Source organism: Formica exsecta, unplaced genomic scaffold, assembly GCF_003651465.1.
Source record: "Formica exsecta isolate Colony F162 unplaced genomic scaffold, ASM365146v1 scaffold17, whole genome shotgun sequence".
NCBI classification, from domain to species: domain Eukaryota; kingdom Metazoa; phylum Arthropoda; class Insecta; order Hymenoptera; family Formicidae; genus Formica; species Formica exsecta.
This window is the reverse complement of record NW_021849015.1, coordinates 66,412-83,355: the sequence shown is the minus strand read 5'-3', so window position 1 is coordinate 83,355 and position 16,944 is coordinate 66,412. Positions and strand designations below refer to the sequence as shown.

Genomic DNA, 16,944 nt, shown 5'->3' with positions numbered 1-16,944 from the left:
TTATATAAATTTGCTATATTAATATTAATTAATTTATATTATTTTTTTATATCTAAATTATGTGATGAATAAATAACAAAATATCAAATAAAGAAAATAAAGAATATTCCATTATAATATAAGGAACTGATACCAGCTGGCACTATAATCGCGGGCACTATGAGTATAAAGCTTAATGAAAAGTCTTATATTATTTTTTTATATCTAAATTATGTGATGAATAAATAACAAAATATCTCCACTAAAAAATAAAGAATATTCCATTATAATATAAGGAACTGATACCAGCTGGCACTATAATCGCGGGCACTATGAGTATAAAGCTTAGGTTATCCTATGAAAAGTCTGCCTGTATTTGACTTTTTTGATATTATAGATTATAGCTTAATATTGTCTATAAAACAAGAACCATGACAGAAATAATCGAATTACGTCCTGATAGAAGTTTGATGAATTCATCTTTCGAACAATATCAATTTTCTACCGATGCTGCTCCTATAATTTCTGAAATCAAGCTGAAAAATCGTAAGATTTTAATTTATATTTTATAATCTATATCTAGAGATACAGCTTTTTATAAAAATACTAGATTTTTCTTTAATCAAAAAAATTATATTTTTCAGATGTATACAGAATAGAACCAAACCATAATCAAGAATCTTGGTTGGAAGCAAGACTATTTGCATTTCATAATCATTTATTTAAGAATGTGTATGATATATCGTGTTGGTTTATTGATAAAGATTGGACTGTTTGGCGTTTAGATAAGGATAATTCCTTGGATGAAATGTATAAATTATATACTCCAGACACAGACTTGTCAAAACTAATGTACAATCCATCAATTGGATTTACTTTGAATAATATTACAGCAATTTCCAATGGTGGTGAAAAACTAGAGGTATTAGTAGGAAATACAGGACAGAATATGAAAGTTTTTTCACTGGGCCCTATAGAACCTGGAGTTATTATGAATGTGCAATATATAGAAAAAGATTTGAAGATTATTGTAACTATGTGCACTATTGTTGCACAAAATGATGAAAAGAAATATACACAGCTCACATTGTTATCGTATGCCTTGCAATACATAGAAAATGAGATAAAGAATATTTATTATATAGATAAACAGTTACTGAAGGTACAAGGCACTGTAGATTACGTCTATATGGAAAAAAATGGTAATTATTTGCATTCTATTTGTCAAAATAATATTGATTTCGAGAAAGGAGATGCACAAGAATCTGAAAATAAAATAAAACAATCAAATATTGATTTGCAAATAAAGACTCCAAAGTATTACTGGTCACAAGATGAAGATTCACTTACTGTTTGGATTAAAATACCTAAACAATGTACTAATAAACAGCCTAAAATACAAATCAAGCCATTAGAATTATCTGTTGTAATGGAAAATGAAATATTAATACAAGGAGAGTGTCAACATAGATTAGAGGAGAATATGGCAACTTGGAGATTTAAAGAAGACACATTGCAAATTGATCTAAATAAATATGAAAATGGATTAATGTGGAGTGAATTAATCAAAGGTGACACAGGAGGTGAATGTTTACCTAACGAAGTTCTTGCTGCAGAAATTCATACAAGGTATTTTTCATAATTTGCATATTCTAGCGTTATATATTTATCCTTAAGTAATATATATATGATACATATTTAACATTTTGTATAATACTTTTATAATCATATATGATTCTCTTTTACTTCAATTTTTTAAAATAATGTAAACACATATATGTTACAATATATAATACGATATATACAATTGTAACATATAGTATACAATATATACAAATGTAATATAATCATATATTATATATGTAATATCACCATTTATAGGCTAGCACACTTATGTACAGATCAGAACAGCAGTACTGGAGGAGATCAACCTTGTGTAGGGTTTAATGCTGAGCAATTAGAAGAGTGTGATCTAGAAGGAAAGGATAACTTTTTACAAAGAATTAATCTTTCTATGCAGACAACTACGCATCTAGCTAGATTGGGAAGTAATAATCATGTGCTGTTCACATGCAAAAGGAAATATGGGCAAGCAGTATGCCTGAGGCATGATCATGATGCTTGCGTTTGGGTAATAGATGATGTAAATGATGATGCTGAATGGGATATAAAACATACCCATAGTTTTCCCAGATTTGGCTATGTCGAAGCTAGTAAAACCAATAAAAAATTTTGTGTGTCTCCAACTGGTAAGACATTAAAATAAAATGTTTAAATATATTTCTCTGCAATTACATTAAAAATATTAATGTACACATTTTTATTTCGTAGATGGTTCGTATATAGCTATAGTAGAACATGTGAGACATGTATTTTTGTATGAGAAACCTAATGATGGGGCAAAGACAGCCAAGCAAAGAATTATAGATCTAAATTGTGAAACTTCCCCCATTATGGGTGCTGTTGCTACAAAGAAATATTTGTTTGTACTTTCGAAAGATAAATTATATCGTTTACAAATCCCTTTATGATAATTAAGCTGCGTTTATTATTAAAATAAATAATTCCAAATATTTTTTGAATATTGTATTTTAAAATAACACATATAGTATTAAATATACTGTATACATACATGAGTAAGCTGTAGATGGGTAGCAACAACATAGTGTAGTCAATTAGGTTTGCTATCTCATCTTTTTCATTTGCGAATATCTCTCGTTAGAAATAACATTTTATATTCTGCTCAATTTTCCATGACTTAATTATAGAGTAGCCGAAATAGAAAAATTAAATTTAATAATTTGTTATTTCTTTTCTTTACATGCATATACGTGTATTAATTCTAATTTAATAAGTTATTCTAATTTAATAAGTTATTTATATTTACATTTAATAATTTGATATTTAATCCTGGTTATAAAAGAAAAAAAAATGTAAAATAAAGGCACAGATTCTTTTTTATTTTATGATATAATTTTTAGTGTCTTACATTTGAGATATATAAATATATAAAAATGTTACAAGTTTATCGAATAATTATTTTAAATTGCACGATCTTCTCTTTACATGTGTATTTATTTGAAATTACACAATCTCACAGCATATCATCACGTTTTATTTCAAAAGATTTTATACGTGACATGACGAATAAATTGATTCCGCGTTTTTTGCAGATCGTGCATAATTCAATGTAAATATATTATATACCTGTTGCAAAGTGTATACATAAAAGTTCACGTTTCATACACTATTCATTGAATTAAATCAGATAGGATAACGGTAACAAGCATTTATCGCAATAAAAACTTGATAAGGCCTCTCTTTTTCCCGAAACCACAACACGTTCATAAGCGCTGATTTTAACGTATCTTGCTCTTGTGTAAATTGTGTCTTTGCGTGAGAATATTGGTCTTTAACCAAGTTACATAAATTTAGAGAAATCTTAGGTGAGGAAATATGTGATGCATCGTATTATACTCTTTTTTTTCTATTTTAGATCTCGTGTATCTGAATAAAATATTAAAATCGCTTCTATTTATTGTAAATTTTTTAATTAACTGTTATAGAATGTTTGTGTAACAGTGAGAAAATCTTTGATTGTGTTCCATCGTTATTTCAAAATTGATCGAAATAACGATATCTCATTTTATTCTATTTTTATTTGCGTTTTATTAAAAACTGATCAATTTGCATTCTCGTATATTATTCTCTCAATAATTAAGGAAAGAATTTATGAAAGGTTTAATTAAATATAAGATTAATCTTTTTTTTCTGTTATAATTTACGTAGAACAGATTGCTGCGACGAAAAGATCAAAAAGAGATGAGACTCACGTTTATATTGCTGTCCATTTTCGTGTTCTCTGGACTCGTTTCAGGGACGGAAAATTATCTGGATATGTATGACAATGTGGACGTAGATGCAATTCTTAAGAGTGATCGTCTTCTAAATCAATATATGGATTGTATTCTCGAAAAGGGTTCCTGCACCGCCGATGCACGCAGTCTTAAACGTAAGTGCATTTTATTTTTTATTTCGATACTTTATCACAATAATTCTATAAAAGCTGTATTTTTCTTAAGCAAAAAGGAAAATCGTATTTAAGTAAGAAAAGAAAAATAACTCATATATATTTATACTGAAATATAACGCAACGTATATATACATACAAGTTTTTACGAAATAATTTATTCATATACATATTGAGATAAACTTAAATAAATCTCGATGTTCTCGCATATAGGTGAGCTTCCACACGCGGTAGCCACAATTTGCGAAAAATGCAATTTAAAGCAGAGGCAAGCAGCAAGAAAAATAAGCAATCATTTGAAAGAGCATAGACCAGAGCTCTGGGCGGCGTTCCTTCAAAAATATGATCCTAACAAAGAGTATATTGCAGATTTCGAACAATTTCTAGCACAAGTAGAAGAATAATCTTTACTATACTTTATTATTATTTTTTTCAATATATGTATATTATAATAAATAATTATGTTTTCTCATGATATCGATAAATCAATATCATGTGTTTACATATGTGTACATTAAACGCACGCGTATAATAAATATACCTATGTAATGCTGTTCCTCTGCCTTAAGTATCTTCGTCTCATAAAGTTACAATTCGCCAATTACATTTCTCATAAAATTTTACGAAACTTATTAAAAAATATACTATATTGCAAAAGATTTAATTAAGTTAGATCATGTCATAATCGTGATAAAACTGTAACTTATTAATTATGCATTTTTTCTTTGCTTGATTGCTATTTCTACTACGCGATGGAAAGTGTCAGGTTCATTTTTCATAAACCATTCGGTAACCGTATCAAAAAAGTATATTTGCTTCTCCGTACATTTGCTACATCTCGTAACAAATGCTTCTGCAAATTTTTCTAAAAAGAAAAAAACAATATTAAAATAATATAAATGACAAGTATTGTAGTGTTAAAAGTTTAAAAGCATAAAAAAATGTGTGTGATTTAACAAGTTTATTCTTTCCTAAAAATATTATTTCATTATAAATCTTGACATGAAGAGTGATATGTGAAATATTATATACGTGTCACCGTAAACATATTTTGGGCGTTTCCGGTAGTTTAAATTAAAAAACAAAGAGAAGGAAAATGGGGAATGATTACCTTTTAAGAAGCGTGCAGATCCCGTAATACAGGCAGAAGTGCCCATTACACAGCTGACATATTGATTCCTCAAGCGAGGATTAGCCAACACTGCATCGACATCGATGTTATCATACTTGGTCGAATATTTTTCATCTGCTGCATGCGCAACCAACACGATACATGTCACAATAAGGCAGGAAAATGTGCAAATAGCTAATTTAATCATTTTAGGAAAAAATTATTGAATGCGTTTCGTTCTCCAATAAGTATTTGTATAAAACTGAACGCTACAACGTCTCCGATTGCTCGTATTTATAGATGACGAGAACGATGAAAAGTCTCTGAACAAAGAGGACGCCATGGCCATTTGATGACTGGTCATCACTCTCATAAAGAAAGAAGGCAAACTGGAGTTGTTCTCCTATAGCAGAATAAAAAAATCACAAATCGCGTGATTTAATCAAGGTTGATATCTGGTTTGTCAAGAAATCTTAATGCGTTAAATAAACCAGCCAAGGGTAAGAGTAATGAATATATATGTTTCCTGGAAACTTTGTGGACTTCCTGCTGTTTTGGGATTTTTTTTTTTAATCTGGTTGATCATTAACTGTTTGTACAAAATATACTAAAAATACATCATTATTTATTTCGTCTCGAATAAATTTTGTGTTTCCTCTCGAACAAACTATATGGCGTAGTGGATAAAAGAAGTATTTACGTTACTATTACTTAATTTTGTTAGAAACTTTTACTTTTATACAAAAAAATATTAATGCATTATTTCTATATTATTCTTTGTTCACACTTATTTGTTCCCGAGTGCATACGGGTGATGTTTTCGAATGCAGCCTTATTATGGTGTTGAAATATCCACAGTGTTATAAAAAAATTACGCACATAATTATCCGTTCGTTAACACGGATTTTTGTAAGCAATTACTATGCTCACGATAGAGTTCGGATTGTACTATTTAATTTGATATAATATTTGTTATGGTTTATCTCTTTTAGTTTAAAAGATAAAAGAGGGTGTCTATATATATATGCTCACGTGTATATATAAACCAGTTTTGAAACGAGTTCGGCAACAGCTAAAAACTTTATTAATTCGTTTTTTAAATATGAAAATGATCTTTAAATATTATGAGTTTTTTGCGTGATTATATATATACGAAAATATATAGCTAAAGACTAATTTAGTTTTAATAAAAGTCAAGAGATTATTTACACAATTGATCATATGAATAATATATTAACGGCAACATTTTCTTTTAAACTTACGAATACGGAAATTTATGTATACTTATATAGCGTTTTATATAAACATATGTATTTATTATTATATATTATTTCTTCTTGCGTTTCGTGACTTTATATGGACAATTGCTTGCAGTTTTTGACTGTAACATTTTGAGGATGTGATCAAAACCAATGTATATGGCTCTTTAGCTTATCATACTTGTTCTTTATACTAAAAGCAAATAATTTGCGAACGAAAATAACATTCAAAAGAATATCTTGAATATTATTATCTTCATAAATATTTTAGTTTATTCAGTTATTGTTTTATTATCGAAAATGTATAGATCTTTTATGTAACTGCCTCAAGAACAACAAAATCAATATTTTATTGTACCAAATTATTGTTTTATTACTGACAATGCAATTTATTTACTTACAGTAGCGCGCAGCGAGATTTCTTCCAGTCACTAAATCCCATAAGACCATCAGTCTTTAATGATATCTCGTCGGTGACAGAATATAATGACATTATAATAACATACAGTTATATATAACAGCGAAAGCGATTGCGTCCGATATCCGATATATGTATATACGTAATAAAATGCCTGTGTATTATTGTATAATAATATAAAAATGACTGAGTGTGTGCGCGAAATTTAGTTACTAACAACGCGAGCGATTGCGTCCGATAACCGATATATACATATTATGCATGTATATACGTATAAATAATAAAATGCCTGTGTATACATAGTCATTTTTATTATTATTGTATAATAATAAAAATGACTATATATATATGTACAAAATGTAGTGTAACAGCAAAAGCGATTGCGTTCGATATCCGATATATGTATATATGTAATAAAATGCCTGTGTATTATTGTATATATAATAATGAGAAATGACTGCGTGTGTGCGTGCGCAAAATGTAGTTATTAACAACGCGAGCGATTGCGCCCGATAACCGATATATCTATCTATTGTGTATATAAAAGAATTAATAATAATCTGTAAAATATATTTTGTAATTTTTAAAAATAACTAATAAACTGTATTAATAATACAAAACGCATATGCCTTTTTATTAAACATACCCATCCATTCCCACATATCTTATCCTGCCACATCTCTTTCTTAATTATATATTTTCTTGATATATTTTTTGCCGATTTTTCGTTCTTGGAATTTCTGAAACTGCATTTCTTGGAATTAAATATCAGAAAAATATAATCAGCAAAGATGTGGCACAAACTATAATTTTAAGAAATGCGAAAAATTAAACTTTCGACATTCGCAAAAGTATCAGGAGAACATGATCAGCAAAGAGGTGACGTATCAAAAGAACATATCAGCAAAGAGGTGGCACAAACCAAAATTTAGAAAAGCGCTAAAATTTAAAGTTTCAAAATTCGCAAAGTATCAGGAGAACATGATCAGCAAAGAGGTGGCGTATCAAGGGAACATATTAGCAAAGAGGTGGCACAAACCAAAATTTAGAAAAGCGCTAAAATTTGAAGTTTTGAAATCCGCAAAAGTATCAGGAGAACATGATCAGCAAAGAGATGGCGCAAACCAAAATTTAAAAAGTGCAAAATTTGAAGCTTTGGAATTCTCAAAAGTATCAGGAAAACATAATCGGCAAAGAAGTGGAGTATCAAGAAAACATAACTAGCAAGAAAGTGGCACAAGGAAAATTTCAAGAAGCGCGAAAATTTGAAGCTTCAAAATCCACACAAATATCAGAATTTTTTTTTTTTTTTTGTTTTTCGAAGGAAGAGAAAAATGCATTATGCATTCCCACCGGCCGGTCCGGTGGGATATGCGGGACTCGCACCCGCTAAAAAACTCTCCCTGCGGGTCCAAAATCTTTGGCTTCCCGCCGATACTTACACAAATTTAAATTCTGAGATATCGAGAACATGATAGGCACAAGAAAGATAATACAAATGACACCAATTTGTCGATTTAATCAATAACAATCATTTCTGTATCAAATTTGTAACCTTTTTACTGACAGCAGTTGATAGCAGACATTTGGCATGATCTGCTTTCGACAGATTTGGCTATCTGGGATAATGACATTATTAAAATTTTTTGAATATGTGACAACTGAGCGGCAACTTTAGCATATTTCAAAAAACGACGATAGTGGTGACATCTAATTATAATTCTAATCCTAACCCTAACCGAATGTGTCTCGGTGTCACTGCCAGAACACGAGTCCCAGCTCAAGCGTGCTAATGGTTGCACCAGCCCGCACCAACACCAACCCCGCACATAATAAACATGGCGGCGATAAGTAAAGCTATGCCTTACACAGATGCCACGAATCTCGATGGGCCGGATACAATTGAGCAAAAGTATGAATTTGTCTTATCTTAATTAGAGATATTTTTAACTTTATATAAAAATAACAAAATATCAATGCTTTAAATTTTTTTATAAGCTTGAATATCAAAATGTGAAGCATAAAATTTCAATCAAATATAAAGAGTTAATGCATTAAATCATTTCCTCTTTTATATAATTGTTTTATCTAATTATATGTCGATAGTATCAATTTTATATATAAAATTGTGATTTATTATAAAAACTGAAAGACAAAGCCATTGTCATTCATTCAATTTTATCATATGTTTTATTATACAATCTTGTTTCTCTTTTATCATCTATTATATATACATATTTTATATTTTTTATAGAATAATTACTCTAGCACAAGGGAAACCCAAGGGTATTTCTGACAAAGACTTAGCTATCGAGATGCCTGATTTACAGCCAGTTCAACGAGCTCAAATTATAAATAAGCTCTTGTCCCAAGGATACTTTGATCTTTATAAACAAGCAGGAGTGCTGTCCTATCGTTTGAAAGACCCAACAAAAATTGCTAAGGGTGCCGATAATGAAGAGAAGATAGTATATAGGATTATTGAAGAAGCAGGGAATAAAGGAATATGGACTCGAGATATTAGATTTAAATCTAATCTGATGCATACTCAACTAAAAAAAATTCTGAAAAGTTTGGAGACCAAAAAGTTCATTAAAGTCGTTAAATCCGTAGCAGCAAGTAAGAAAAAAGTGTATATGCTATACAACTTAGAACCTGATGAATCAGTAACAGGTGGTGCATGGTATCAAGATCAAGATTTTGAAACTGAATTTGTTGACGTATTGAATCAGCAATGTTATCGATTTTTGGAGCAAAAAAGAGAAAAAACGAAAAATAGTAACATCGGGCCTATTGCTGCAAGAAACCTGACATTTGCTTCATCTAAAGATGTATGGAAATTTATTTCAGATTTAGGAATAAGCAAGGTAATATTTTTAATGCATCAAAACATATTTTCTGACTGTTTAAGTTTTCTGTTAAAATTAACGAAAACCATTATGTTTATAGGTGAAATTATCTGTAACAAATATGGAAATGATTTTAAATACCTTAGTTTATGATGGTAAGGTTGAACGGATACTTGCGGGAGATGGAAGTAATTTGTATCGAGCAATTCAGCCTTTAGTTACTTCACCTGGATTGATTAGAACTCCTTGTGGCATGTGTCCAGTAAGACACATTACAAATATATTGTATTTATTATAACATTTATAAAATCATTCTATTTCTTATTTCATGCTTTTTTTTTTACAGGTGAGGAAGCAATGCTTTGATGACGGGCCTGTTACATCTATAAAGTGCCAATACATTAGAGAATGGCTAGATTAGAATTATTTCTAAAATTAAAATATTAATAATATAAAGTAATCTTAATTTAATTTTTTTACATATGTACATTGTAAATATGTGTTGTATTATGAATGTTATGATTTTTGTTATATTTGAATATAAAACTTACATCATACATGAAATAAATTTGTAATGATTATATCTTTTTCATTATTCATCAAAAGATATGCTTTAAGATAATTATATCAATAATAATATAAATAATTATTTTATAATTTGTTTTGAAAGTGAAAGAGAGCAAAGAGATTTTCTGATTGGTCAAATTTCTTATAATATTTCAGATAGTACTCGTGCGATAAAATATTTCGGATGTACCGATTGGCTATCGGATGCAGAATTTCTGGAGACCCTATTAGAATTCTAGGAATTTTTCATCAGACAGCCAATCGGTACGTTTGACAAACTTTTTGTCGTGCATGTAATAGCACACTTCTGAAGTGATGTGTGCATTTTAATAGTTACGTGATATATTTTATATAAATCTCACGATTATACAAGATGCTTTCACATAAACAAATTCCAACATTTCGTTATGATGCAAAAGATTTTAATTTTGCCGTTAAATTATATAAAGAAAGAGAGTCTCTGTTTGATAATGTTTTGCAGCAAACGTGGAAGCAAGCAGAAGAAATCAAAGCATTCCGATATATTTTAAACATAAGGAGTAGTAAATCATTGAAAGGAAAATACAGATTTCTGGCACAGGTACACTCATCGATGTGTATATGAAGAAAATTTTCATCTAATGCACAATACAATAATTTCAGTTAAATCCAGACAGAGCTCAATGTAGACGTACACCAGAATCGATTACATCTATGCTGCAATCTTTTAACTCTACAGGTTTTAATTTTACTAAACTAACACAACAAGAAATATTATTTGATATAGGAAATGGTGACACAAATGATATAGTTGCAATTAATGCCAGTCCTTTGGAACACGGTCATTGTTTAGTTCTTACGGAACGCTTGAAATGTTTACCACAAGTTATGACAGAGTACAGTCTTTACAAAGTGATAGAATTATGTCTTTTAAGTAATTCTTGGTAATAATCTCTGTATTATGAGAAACATTTGTCAAGATGTAATGTAACAGATGTGACATATCTTTTTTTCTTTTTGCTTTTTCTATTCTAGGTCTTTGAGGGCTGCTTTCAATAGCTTGTGTGCTCATGCATCTGTTAATCATTTACACTGGCATTTGTACTATTTGAAATATGAGATGCTTCTTGAATACATTGTAGGTAATATATTTGACAATTGTCTACTTACTATAAAAATTATTTGCTATATATTATAGAAGTCTTTTTTTTTTTTGTCAGGATCTTTGCAGTTATATGTCTGGTGTACATTTATTGATAAATTATCCAGCAAAAGGATTTTGTCTCAAGTTGTCTAATTTTAAAAGTATCCGGGATTTTGTGTCTCAAACATTCCTTATAGTGAATTACTTACAATTACAACAAGTAGCGCACAATGTATACATTACGCGAGCAAAATCACGACCTAATGACGATTTATATAACGATGTACGCATTTATATTTGGGCTAGAAAGCCGTTTATTGGTGTTAAAAACACTGTTGCATTTATACCTGCAGTGTGTGAACTTTTCGGGCATTTATCAATTAGGGGTAAGAGTAATATCCATATCCAATACAATATCATTTCTCTTAGAGTATAAATAATATAGACATATGTATACAACATTTTTTAGATAAAAATGTATACAATAATCTGATGGAAGATGAAGTAAGCAATGTTCTTAATGATATTACAGACGAATATTTCTCATTAATAAAAGATAAGCTTAAATATTTTTTAGAGAAATAAATAGAGAATAAAAGTTATATTAAAAATTTAATGGATAATGGAATAATAAATCTCATCAGTTTTTTTGTGTTGCATTGTAATCAACCTGTACATTAAGATTAATCGAAATATATTCCATATTCTTTGGTTACACATTGTTTATAAGTTTTTTCCATTTGTTTCATGAAAAAAAAAATATATATATATTAAATGGATACTTGATATTTTTGTTTCCTCCATGGATTTCTTCCATTTATATACATTTATTTATATCAATGAATTTGTTTGTAAACAAATTATATCAACAGAAACATATTAATCTAAAAACACATTCACATTTGTCATAGTTATTTTCATGTTACGGTAAAAAATCCGAAATTATTTCGGGAGTTATAGGGTTGATGCTAACATATGACAAAATTTATTATCTCTGCGCACTTCATAAAAATATCCGCCATTTTTGTGATTGCGCGCATTGATTCAACCCATGTGCCAATGTTCGTGAAAAAATCAGCAGTCTCTTTAATGTTTAATATAATAGTAATTCTGCAAAAATCTTTTCTATCTCTCACCAAGTTACAAGTAAAGTAATCTATTTATTTACATTAAGTTATTTAAGCTCCCCTTCTCCACTTTTCTCCATTACTAAACTTAGTCATTTCCCGACCACTAACGCCACAGGTACCGATTCCCACGCGACCATTCACATTCTCCGGTGTCGCAAAGATACTCTTCTTTATGACCCCTTTCTTTGAAGACTGCGGAAAATAATTACAAGGCTGACATGCTTTATAAATACATCTTTGAAATAAATACATAAATGAGTTCTCTTGTGCTATACATACCTTATTGGTAAATGCTAACCATTTGTTTTTCTCCAACTCGCGTTCTTCCTCCAATTCCTTAAATCGCTGCAATTTCCTCTGCTTCTTCTTCTTAAGATATTCTCTTTGCTTGTTTGGATCTGAGCCTGCCACCGCAGCTGCTTGCATCTTCCTGTAAATGAACGAATCTATTATGTAGATAAATACATAAGAAACAAGCCAATTTTTTAAATGAGTAATAGTAAAAAAACTGTTACTATCAATATTCTTACATTCTTATTAAGCACATACATCTCTATAAATAGAAAATTAAAATGTATGTATATATGTAAGTGTGTGAGTGCCACAAAATTATTGACAATTGATTTTTTATAAAATGTAATACTATACTTATTTAATAAATCAATATTTACAAAATAGCAAAACAATATATATATAATTCCTTTTTTCTATAATTATATCAATTATTAATTTGTTTCGCACACAAAGTATGATACCAGAGAAATTGGGCAATTCTTGTTACCTTTTCCTGAAGCCGGGCGATACATACAGACCATGTAACATCAAAGGATAAATGAGCAATAACGAGCAATTTCAGACCAAATATCATACCAATCATGGAGTATTGTTGTCAATTCAAAATAGGAACAAGGGGGAAAATAAATGATTAGTAATTGCTTTATACTTCCTACATTTTTCATAAGGCAAACACGTGCAAAATTGTAAAACATATTAATCTATAGGTGATACATTTATAGATATCATAGATTAAAAATGACTTACTTTGATTTTTGATCTGCCCAATCTGATGCTGGCCTCTTAGCAACAGATTTCAGCTGACTGAGCATGGTAACATCGGTATTCTTATATTCATTGAATGTTATGTTTACAACTCCATCTTCACTTATTGAGTCAATGGTTGCTTCATAATATCTGCAAAATTTTACAAAAATATAATATAAGAAATAAGAACTGCAAAAGTTTTATTTTAGAATAGTTGTGCTTTTTTAGACAAAATATCAATATATCGATTTTTCAAAGAAAATCTATCCATGATAAATACTTGCTTAACACCTTTTCTGCAACTTTTTAATGTTACAAAAATATAACTTGGCAGTTTAAATTCAAATTAAAATTTTCTTAAAATGAAGTCCATCCAATATTAACTGAAAAATAAATAATTCAAAAAATAAAATAAAAAATTTTGCCAAAACTCTTCACAATTTTCAATTAACTATTAAAGTTTGTAGAATTTTATCAAAACTTTTGTATTAAATCATATTTTTATATTTTAATTTCCAGTAATAGCTCAGACAAAATATTTAGCTCCCAAAACGATGCTACATATGTTATAATCTATCCATTGTAAAATTGAATAAAAATTCAATTAAATTAGAACTATTAAATCTATAGAGTACTCACTTGCCGTCTTCGCTCCAAGGTGCCATACATTGATCGCCGACTTTCCATTTATTGGCCAGAACTGCAAGCAAAATAGGATCTTTAGCATCCATGCCATTGGCTTGTCTTTTTTCCTGTTGTTGTGATTTAATTAAATCATGTGTCAGCTTTATTACTTCCTTCAGATCAAATTTCAGCTTTATCAACTCCTCATTATTCGGATCTGTTGTGAGAGCTGCTTCCACCTGAAATACGAAAGGTATGAGTTAGCGCAGAAATATTGTAAACGATCGAGACTCTTCTTTGCATCTAATTAATCGCTATGAGGTTAAGAAAGAATAACAAAACTCACCTGCTGGAGCTGTAGCTTGTAATTCTGCAAATCATCCATGGTGTTTGACTCGAATGAGAAACAGATTATTCAAAATCACAAACCACAGCGTGTTATATTTTTTCTCTTTCACCCCCCCAAATATGTATATCACAATAATATTTCCTCTCGATAATGCCCTTGATTTAAAGTGCAAAACGTATCGCGAACAGTGTTGCCACAATGTAGCGACTGCAACGTTGCTAACTTTTTTTTATGTCACAAATTACAATGCACCATAATGGACGGATGCAATAGATAAGATAGTAGATGATAATGAATAAAATGAATAATTATAGATAAAAAGTATGCCAATATGTTAAGGTATCAGCAAAAGTATCAATTATAGAAGTATCTAAAGTGATGAACTCCAAGATGGCGATTCAATTGTGTTAACATTGCGTTCCAAAACTCATAGAATTGCTGCTAAGTCCGTATCAGATTATGCATTGAAGATTGAGATTGAAGATTAAAATTTGACCAATTAGGACAAAGAAATTTTGGTGACTTTTGTTCTGATTAGTCAAACTCCAATTTTTAGTTTTCAATTTTTCAATGCGTTGTTTAATACGGGCTTAAAGCTGGCTGTCGTCGGTGATTCCAGAATTCCAGTATGCACTTATATGTTCTATAATAGTGAGTGCGAGTATTATTGCAATTTTATATCAGTAATATAGAATTTTATATGATGACAAGTCTGAAGAAATAAATTTTACACACAACGTAACTCTTATATACTTTTAGATTTAAAGAGAGATATGTCATGGCATATCCGGTAATTCTGAATAATTGTATAATAATTGCTTGTATATATATATATAGCAATAATATGACAACTTTATCATCTCACTTGTTATTAATATTACACTGAACTGCTTGATACACGTATATTAATGATTTTAATACACGGATGAATATTATAAAGAAATTGTGGCATTTATCTTTATTTTATTTATTATAAATTGTCTGTGTATGTGTGTAAAGAAAATGTTTGACTTTCTTTAATTATATTTATTCTATCTATTTCTTTTTAAGAACGCAATGTATGGTTCTACTGATCCTGGATCTGGAATAAATCCAGATGTTCAACAATGGTTTTCTATGGTGGATAAAGATGGAAGTGGTCAAATAACAGCTACAGAATTGAAATCAGCATTAGCTAACGGTCAAGGAGGTACTTTCTCTGACACAGCGTGCAAGTTAATGATTGGTACGTTTGCAAATTTTATATACATTTATTGTGATATTGATTAATATAAATTCCTAACAATAAGTCATTTTCTTAAATAAACGATAATTGACTAAAGAGATATTAATAAGAATTATTTCATTTGATTTACAGGTATGTTTGATAAAGAAAAGAATGGCACTATAAATGTATCAGAATTTCAAGCTCTCTATAATTATATAAATGCTTGGCTTGGTGTTTTTCGTGGTTTTGATCATGATAATTCAGGCAGTATACAAGAAAGTGAATTAAGTGCAGCTCTAACACAAATGGGTTACAGACTTAGTCCAGACTTTATTGAATTTCTTATAAAAAAAAGCGATCTTCGTAATCATCAATCTATTACTGTTGATCAGTTTATAGTATTGTGTGTTCAAATACAAAGATTTACAGGTAAATAGGACTTACAGGTATATAGAAAAGATAACATTATGTATATTAGTGTATAATAATTATATAATGTTTTACTTCTCGATCTATATAATATTTTTAACATTTTCATAATAATATTTAGAATGATTTATATGTATAATTTATTAAAATATGTCATTTTATAGAGGCATTTAGAACAAAGGATACGGATCAAACTGGAACAATCACCATTAGTTTTGAAGATTTCTTGGGGGTAGCTCTTAGTTGTAGCATTTAATACTTTTTATTTTAACACTGAAAACAATTAAATTATCACTTGCACACACTTGATGCAAAAGAATAACTATTAATGTAGCTCACATTGCAAATTCTATTTTTTTATCTTAGGAGAGAATATAAAACAGGTTTATATGTATATATTTTTAGATTTATAATAAATGTACTTGTATTTTTTTAGAAATTAAGCATTTTCGCAACTTACTTAGCACATTTAAGCTTTTATTGTGACGTTCTTAAAATAAGAAATAGGATTGTGAATAAATATAAGAAACACTAATTTATATATTCTATCGATTCTAATAATATATCAATACCTCAAATGACAATAAGATGCGTTTATCTTGCGCATTTATATACTTAAGTGACAGTGTATATATATCAAGATATTAAGATAAAGATGAAAATCACATGACAATGCTTAAAGTAAAATATATTATGCATAATGTCTCATAACTTTTTATGTATTGAGTATATGATAAAAGTGAAATAATCCATGTAGTCAACATACAATTTTTGTTAAAATCTATTTCTACCATTTTAACTGGTTCTTTTATGCAGTAATTTATTATA

The 16,944-nt window shown here is 29.2% G+C and overlaps 7 protein-coding genes across 12 annotated transcripts; 5 read left to right on the top strand and 2 right to left on the bottom strand.

The window, feature by feature from the left end:
- Positions 1-268: 268 nt before the first annotated feature.
- On the top strand, positions 269-3,289 carry LOC115233284 (nudC domain-containing protein 1). Of its 2 annotated transcripts, XM_029803602.1 has the most exons (5): positions 269-525; positions 624-1,608; positions 1,861-2,228; positions 2,311-2,313; positions 3,153-3,289. In XM_029803602.1, exons 1-5 carry the CDS (start codon positions 411-413, stop codon positions 3,161-3,163), a joined length of 1,482 nt encoding a protein of 493 aa, XP_029659462.1. In that variant the 5' UTR covers positions 269-410; the 3' UTR covers positions 3,164-3,289. The 2 variants fall into 2 exon arrangements, with proteins under 2 accessions (XP_029659462.1, XP_029659461.1); XM_029803601.1 differs by lacking the exon at positions 3,153-3,289 and having other exon boundaries at positions 2,311-2,776.
- LOC115233285 (ejaculatory bulb-specific protein 3-like) lies at positions 3,288-4,528 on the top strand. Of its 2 annotated transcripts, none has more exons than XM_029803603.1 (3): positions 3,288-3,425; positions 3,769-3,991; positions 4,223-4,528. In XM_029803603.1, the coding sequence occupies exons 2-3, from the start codon at positions 3,802-3,804 to the stop codon at positions 4,411-4,413; spliced, it is 381 nt and encodes a 126-aa protein (XP_029659463.1). In that variant the 5' UTR covers positions 3,288-3,425; positions 3,769-3,801; the 3' UTR covers positions 4,414-4,528. The 2 variants fall into 2 exon arrangements, with proteins under 2 accessions (XP_029659463.1, XP_029659464.1); XM_029803604.1 differs by having other exon boundaries at positions 3,321-3,425; positions 3,774-3,991.
- A 31-nt stretch (positions 4,529-4,559) lies between these two features.
- On the bottom strand, positions 4,560-6,093 carry LOC115233287 (ejaculatory bulb-specific protein 3-like). Its single transcript, XM_029803605.1, has 2 exons — positions 5,121-6,093; positions 4,560-4,874 (listed from the first exon to the last, which is right to left on the bottom strand). The coding sequence occupies exons 1-2, from the start codon at positions 5,326-5,328 to the stop codon at positions 4,720-4,722; spliced, it is 363 nt and encodes a 120-aa protein (XP_029659465.1). The 5' UTR covers positions 5,329-6,093; the 3' UTR covers positions 4,560-4,719.
- A 2,440-nt stretch (positions 6,094-8,533) lies between these two features.
- LOC115233271 (probable DNA-directed RNA polymerase III subunit RPC6) lies at positions 8,534-10,210 on the top strand. Its single transcript, XM_029803579.1, has 4 exons — positions 8,534-8,709; positions 9,052-9,664; positions 9,747-9,908; positions 9,993-10,210. Exons 1-4 carry the CDS (start codon positions 8,636-8,638, stop codon positions 10,065-10,067), a joined length of 924 nt encoding a protein of 307 aa, XP_029659439.1. The 5' UTR covers positions 8,534-8,635; the 3' UTR covers positions 10,068-10,210.
- Positions 10,211-10,353: 143 nt separating this feature from the next.
- LOC115233269 (GDP-D-glucose phosphorylase 1) lies at positions 10,354-12,051 on the top strand. Its single transcript, XM_029803578.1, has 5 exons — positions 10,354-10,793; positions 10,856-11,136; positions 11,228-11,330; positions 11,413-11,722; positions 11,806-12,051. Exons 1-5 carry the CDS (start codon positions 10,587-10,589, stop codon positions 11,919-11,921), a joined length of 1,017 nt encoding a protein of 338 aa, XP_029659438.1. The 5' UTR covers positions 10,354-10,586; the 3' UTR covers positions 11,922-12,051.
- On the bottom strand, positions 11,989-14,888 carry LOC115233272 (survival of motor neuron-related-splicing factor 30). Of its 3 annotated transcripts, none has more exons than XM_029803582.1 (6): positions 14,478-14,888; positions 14,147-14,370; positions 13,508-13,657; positions 13,248-13,253; positions 12,746-12,896; positions 11,989-12,649 (listed from the first exon to the last, which is right to left on the bottom strand). In XM_029803582.1, the coding sequence occupies exons 1-6, from the start codon at positions 14,514-14,516 to the stop codon at positions 12,515-12,517; spliced, it is 705 nt and encodes a 234-aa protein (XP_029659442.1). In that variant the 5' UTR covers positions 14,517-14,888; the 3' UTR covers positions 11,989-12,514. The 3 variants fall into 3 exon arrangements, with proteins under 3 accessions (XP_029659442.1, XP_029659440.1, XP_029659441.1); XM_029803580.1 differs by having other exon boundaries at positions 11,989-12,658; positions 14,478-14,886; XM_029803581.1 differs by lacking the exon at positions 13,248-13,253 and having other exon boundaries at positions 11,989-12,658; positions 14,478-14,884.
- A 110-nt stretch (positions 14,889-14,998) lies between these two features.
- On the top strand, positions 14,999-16,884 carry LOC115233274 (peflin). Of its 2 annotated transcripts, none has more exons than XM_029803586.1 (4): positions 14,999-15,131; positions 15,531-15,705; positions 15,838-16,116; positions 16,281-16,881. In XM_029803586.1, the coding sequence occupies exons 2-4, from the start codon at positions 15,537-15,539 to the stop codon at positions 16,370-16,372; spliced, it is 540 nt and encodes a 179-aa protein (XP_029659446.1). In that variant the 5' UTR covers positions 14,999-15,131; positions 15,531-15,536; the 3' UTR covers positions 16,373-16,881. The 2 variants fall into 2 exon arrangements, with proteins under 2 accessions (XP_029659446.1, XP_029659445.1); XM_029803585.1 differs by having other exon boundaries at positions 15,076-15,270; positions 16,281-16,884.
- The last annotated feature ends 60 nt before the right edge of the window (positions 16,885-16,944 follow it).

Bases quoted from the DNA above. Each gene is read 5' to 3' on its own strand.
- LOC115233284 (XM_029803601.1), top strand. From the start codon at position 411: ATGACAGAAATAATCGAATTACGTCCTGATAGAAGTTTGATGAATTCA. The intron at 526-623 runs GTAAGATTTTAA...TATATTTTTCAG, and splicing joins TGAAATCAAGCTGAAAAATC to ATGTATACAGAATAGAACCA. The intron at 1,609-1,860 runs GTATTTTTCATA...CACCATTTATAG, and splicing joins GCTGCAGAAATTCATACAAG to GCTAGCACACTTATGTACAG.
- LOC115233285 (XM_029803603.1), top strand. From the start codon at position 3,802: ATGAGACTCACGTTTATATTGCTGTCCATTTTCGTGTTCTCTGGACTC. The intron at 3,992-4,222 runs GTAAGTGCATTT...TCTCGCATATAG, and splicing joins CGATGCACGCAGTCTTAAAC to GTGAGCTTCCACACGCGGTA.
- LOC115233287 (XM_029803605.1), bottom strand. From the start codon at position 5,328: ATGATTAAATTAGCTATTTGCACATTTTCCTGCCTTATTGTGACATGT. The intron at 4,875-5,120 runs GTAATCATTCCC...TTTTCTTTTTAG, and splicing joins ATCTGCACGCTTCTTAAAAG to AAAAATTTGCAGAAGCATTT.
- LOC115233271 (XM_029803579.1), top strand. From the start codon at position 8,636: ATGGCGGCGATAAGTAAAGCTATGCCTTACACAGATGCCACGAATCTC. The intron at 8,710-9,051 runs GTATGAATTTGT...TATTTTTTATAG, and splicing joins CCGGATACAATTGAGCAAAA to AATAATTACTCTAGCACAAG. The intron at 9,909-9,992 runs GTAAGACACATT...TTTTTTTTACAG, and splicing joins CTCCTTGTGGCATGTGTCCA to GTGAGGAAGCAATGCTTTGA.
- LOC115233269 (XM_029803578.1), top strand. From the start codon at position 10,587: ATGCTTTCACATAAACAAATTCCAACATTTCGTTATGATGCAAAAGAT. The intron at 11,137-11,227 runs GTAATAATCTCT...TTTCTATTCTAG, and splicing joins TGTCTTTTAAGTAATTCTTG to GTCTTTGAGGGCTGCTTTCA. The intron at 11,723-11,805 runs GTAAGAGTAATA...AACATTTTTTAG, and splicing joins CGGGCATTTATCAATTAGGG to ATAAAAATGTATACAATAAT.
- LOC115233272 (XM_029803580.1), bottom strand. From the start codon at position 14,516: ATGGATGATTTGCAGAATTACAAGCTACAGCTCCAGCAG. The intron at 14,371-14,477 runs GTGAGTTTTGTT...TTCGTATTTCAG, and splicing joins ACAAGCTACAGCTCCAGCAG to GTGGAAGCAGCTCTCACAAC. The intron at 13,658-14,146 runs GTGAGTACTCTA...AAAATTTTGCAG, and splicing joins CCTTGGAGCGAAGACGGCAA to ATATTATGAAGCAACCATTG.
- LOC115233274 (XM_029803585.1), top strand. The intron at 15,706-15,837 runs GTACGTTTGCAA...TTTGATTTACAG, and splicing joins AGCGTGCAAGTTAATGATTG to GTATGTTTGATAAAGAAAAG. The intron at 16,117-16,280 runs GTAAATAGGACT...GTCATTTTATAG, and splicing joins TCAAATACAAAGATTTACAG to AGGCATTTAGAACAAAGGAT.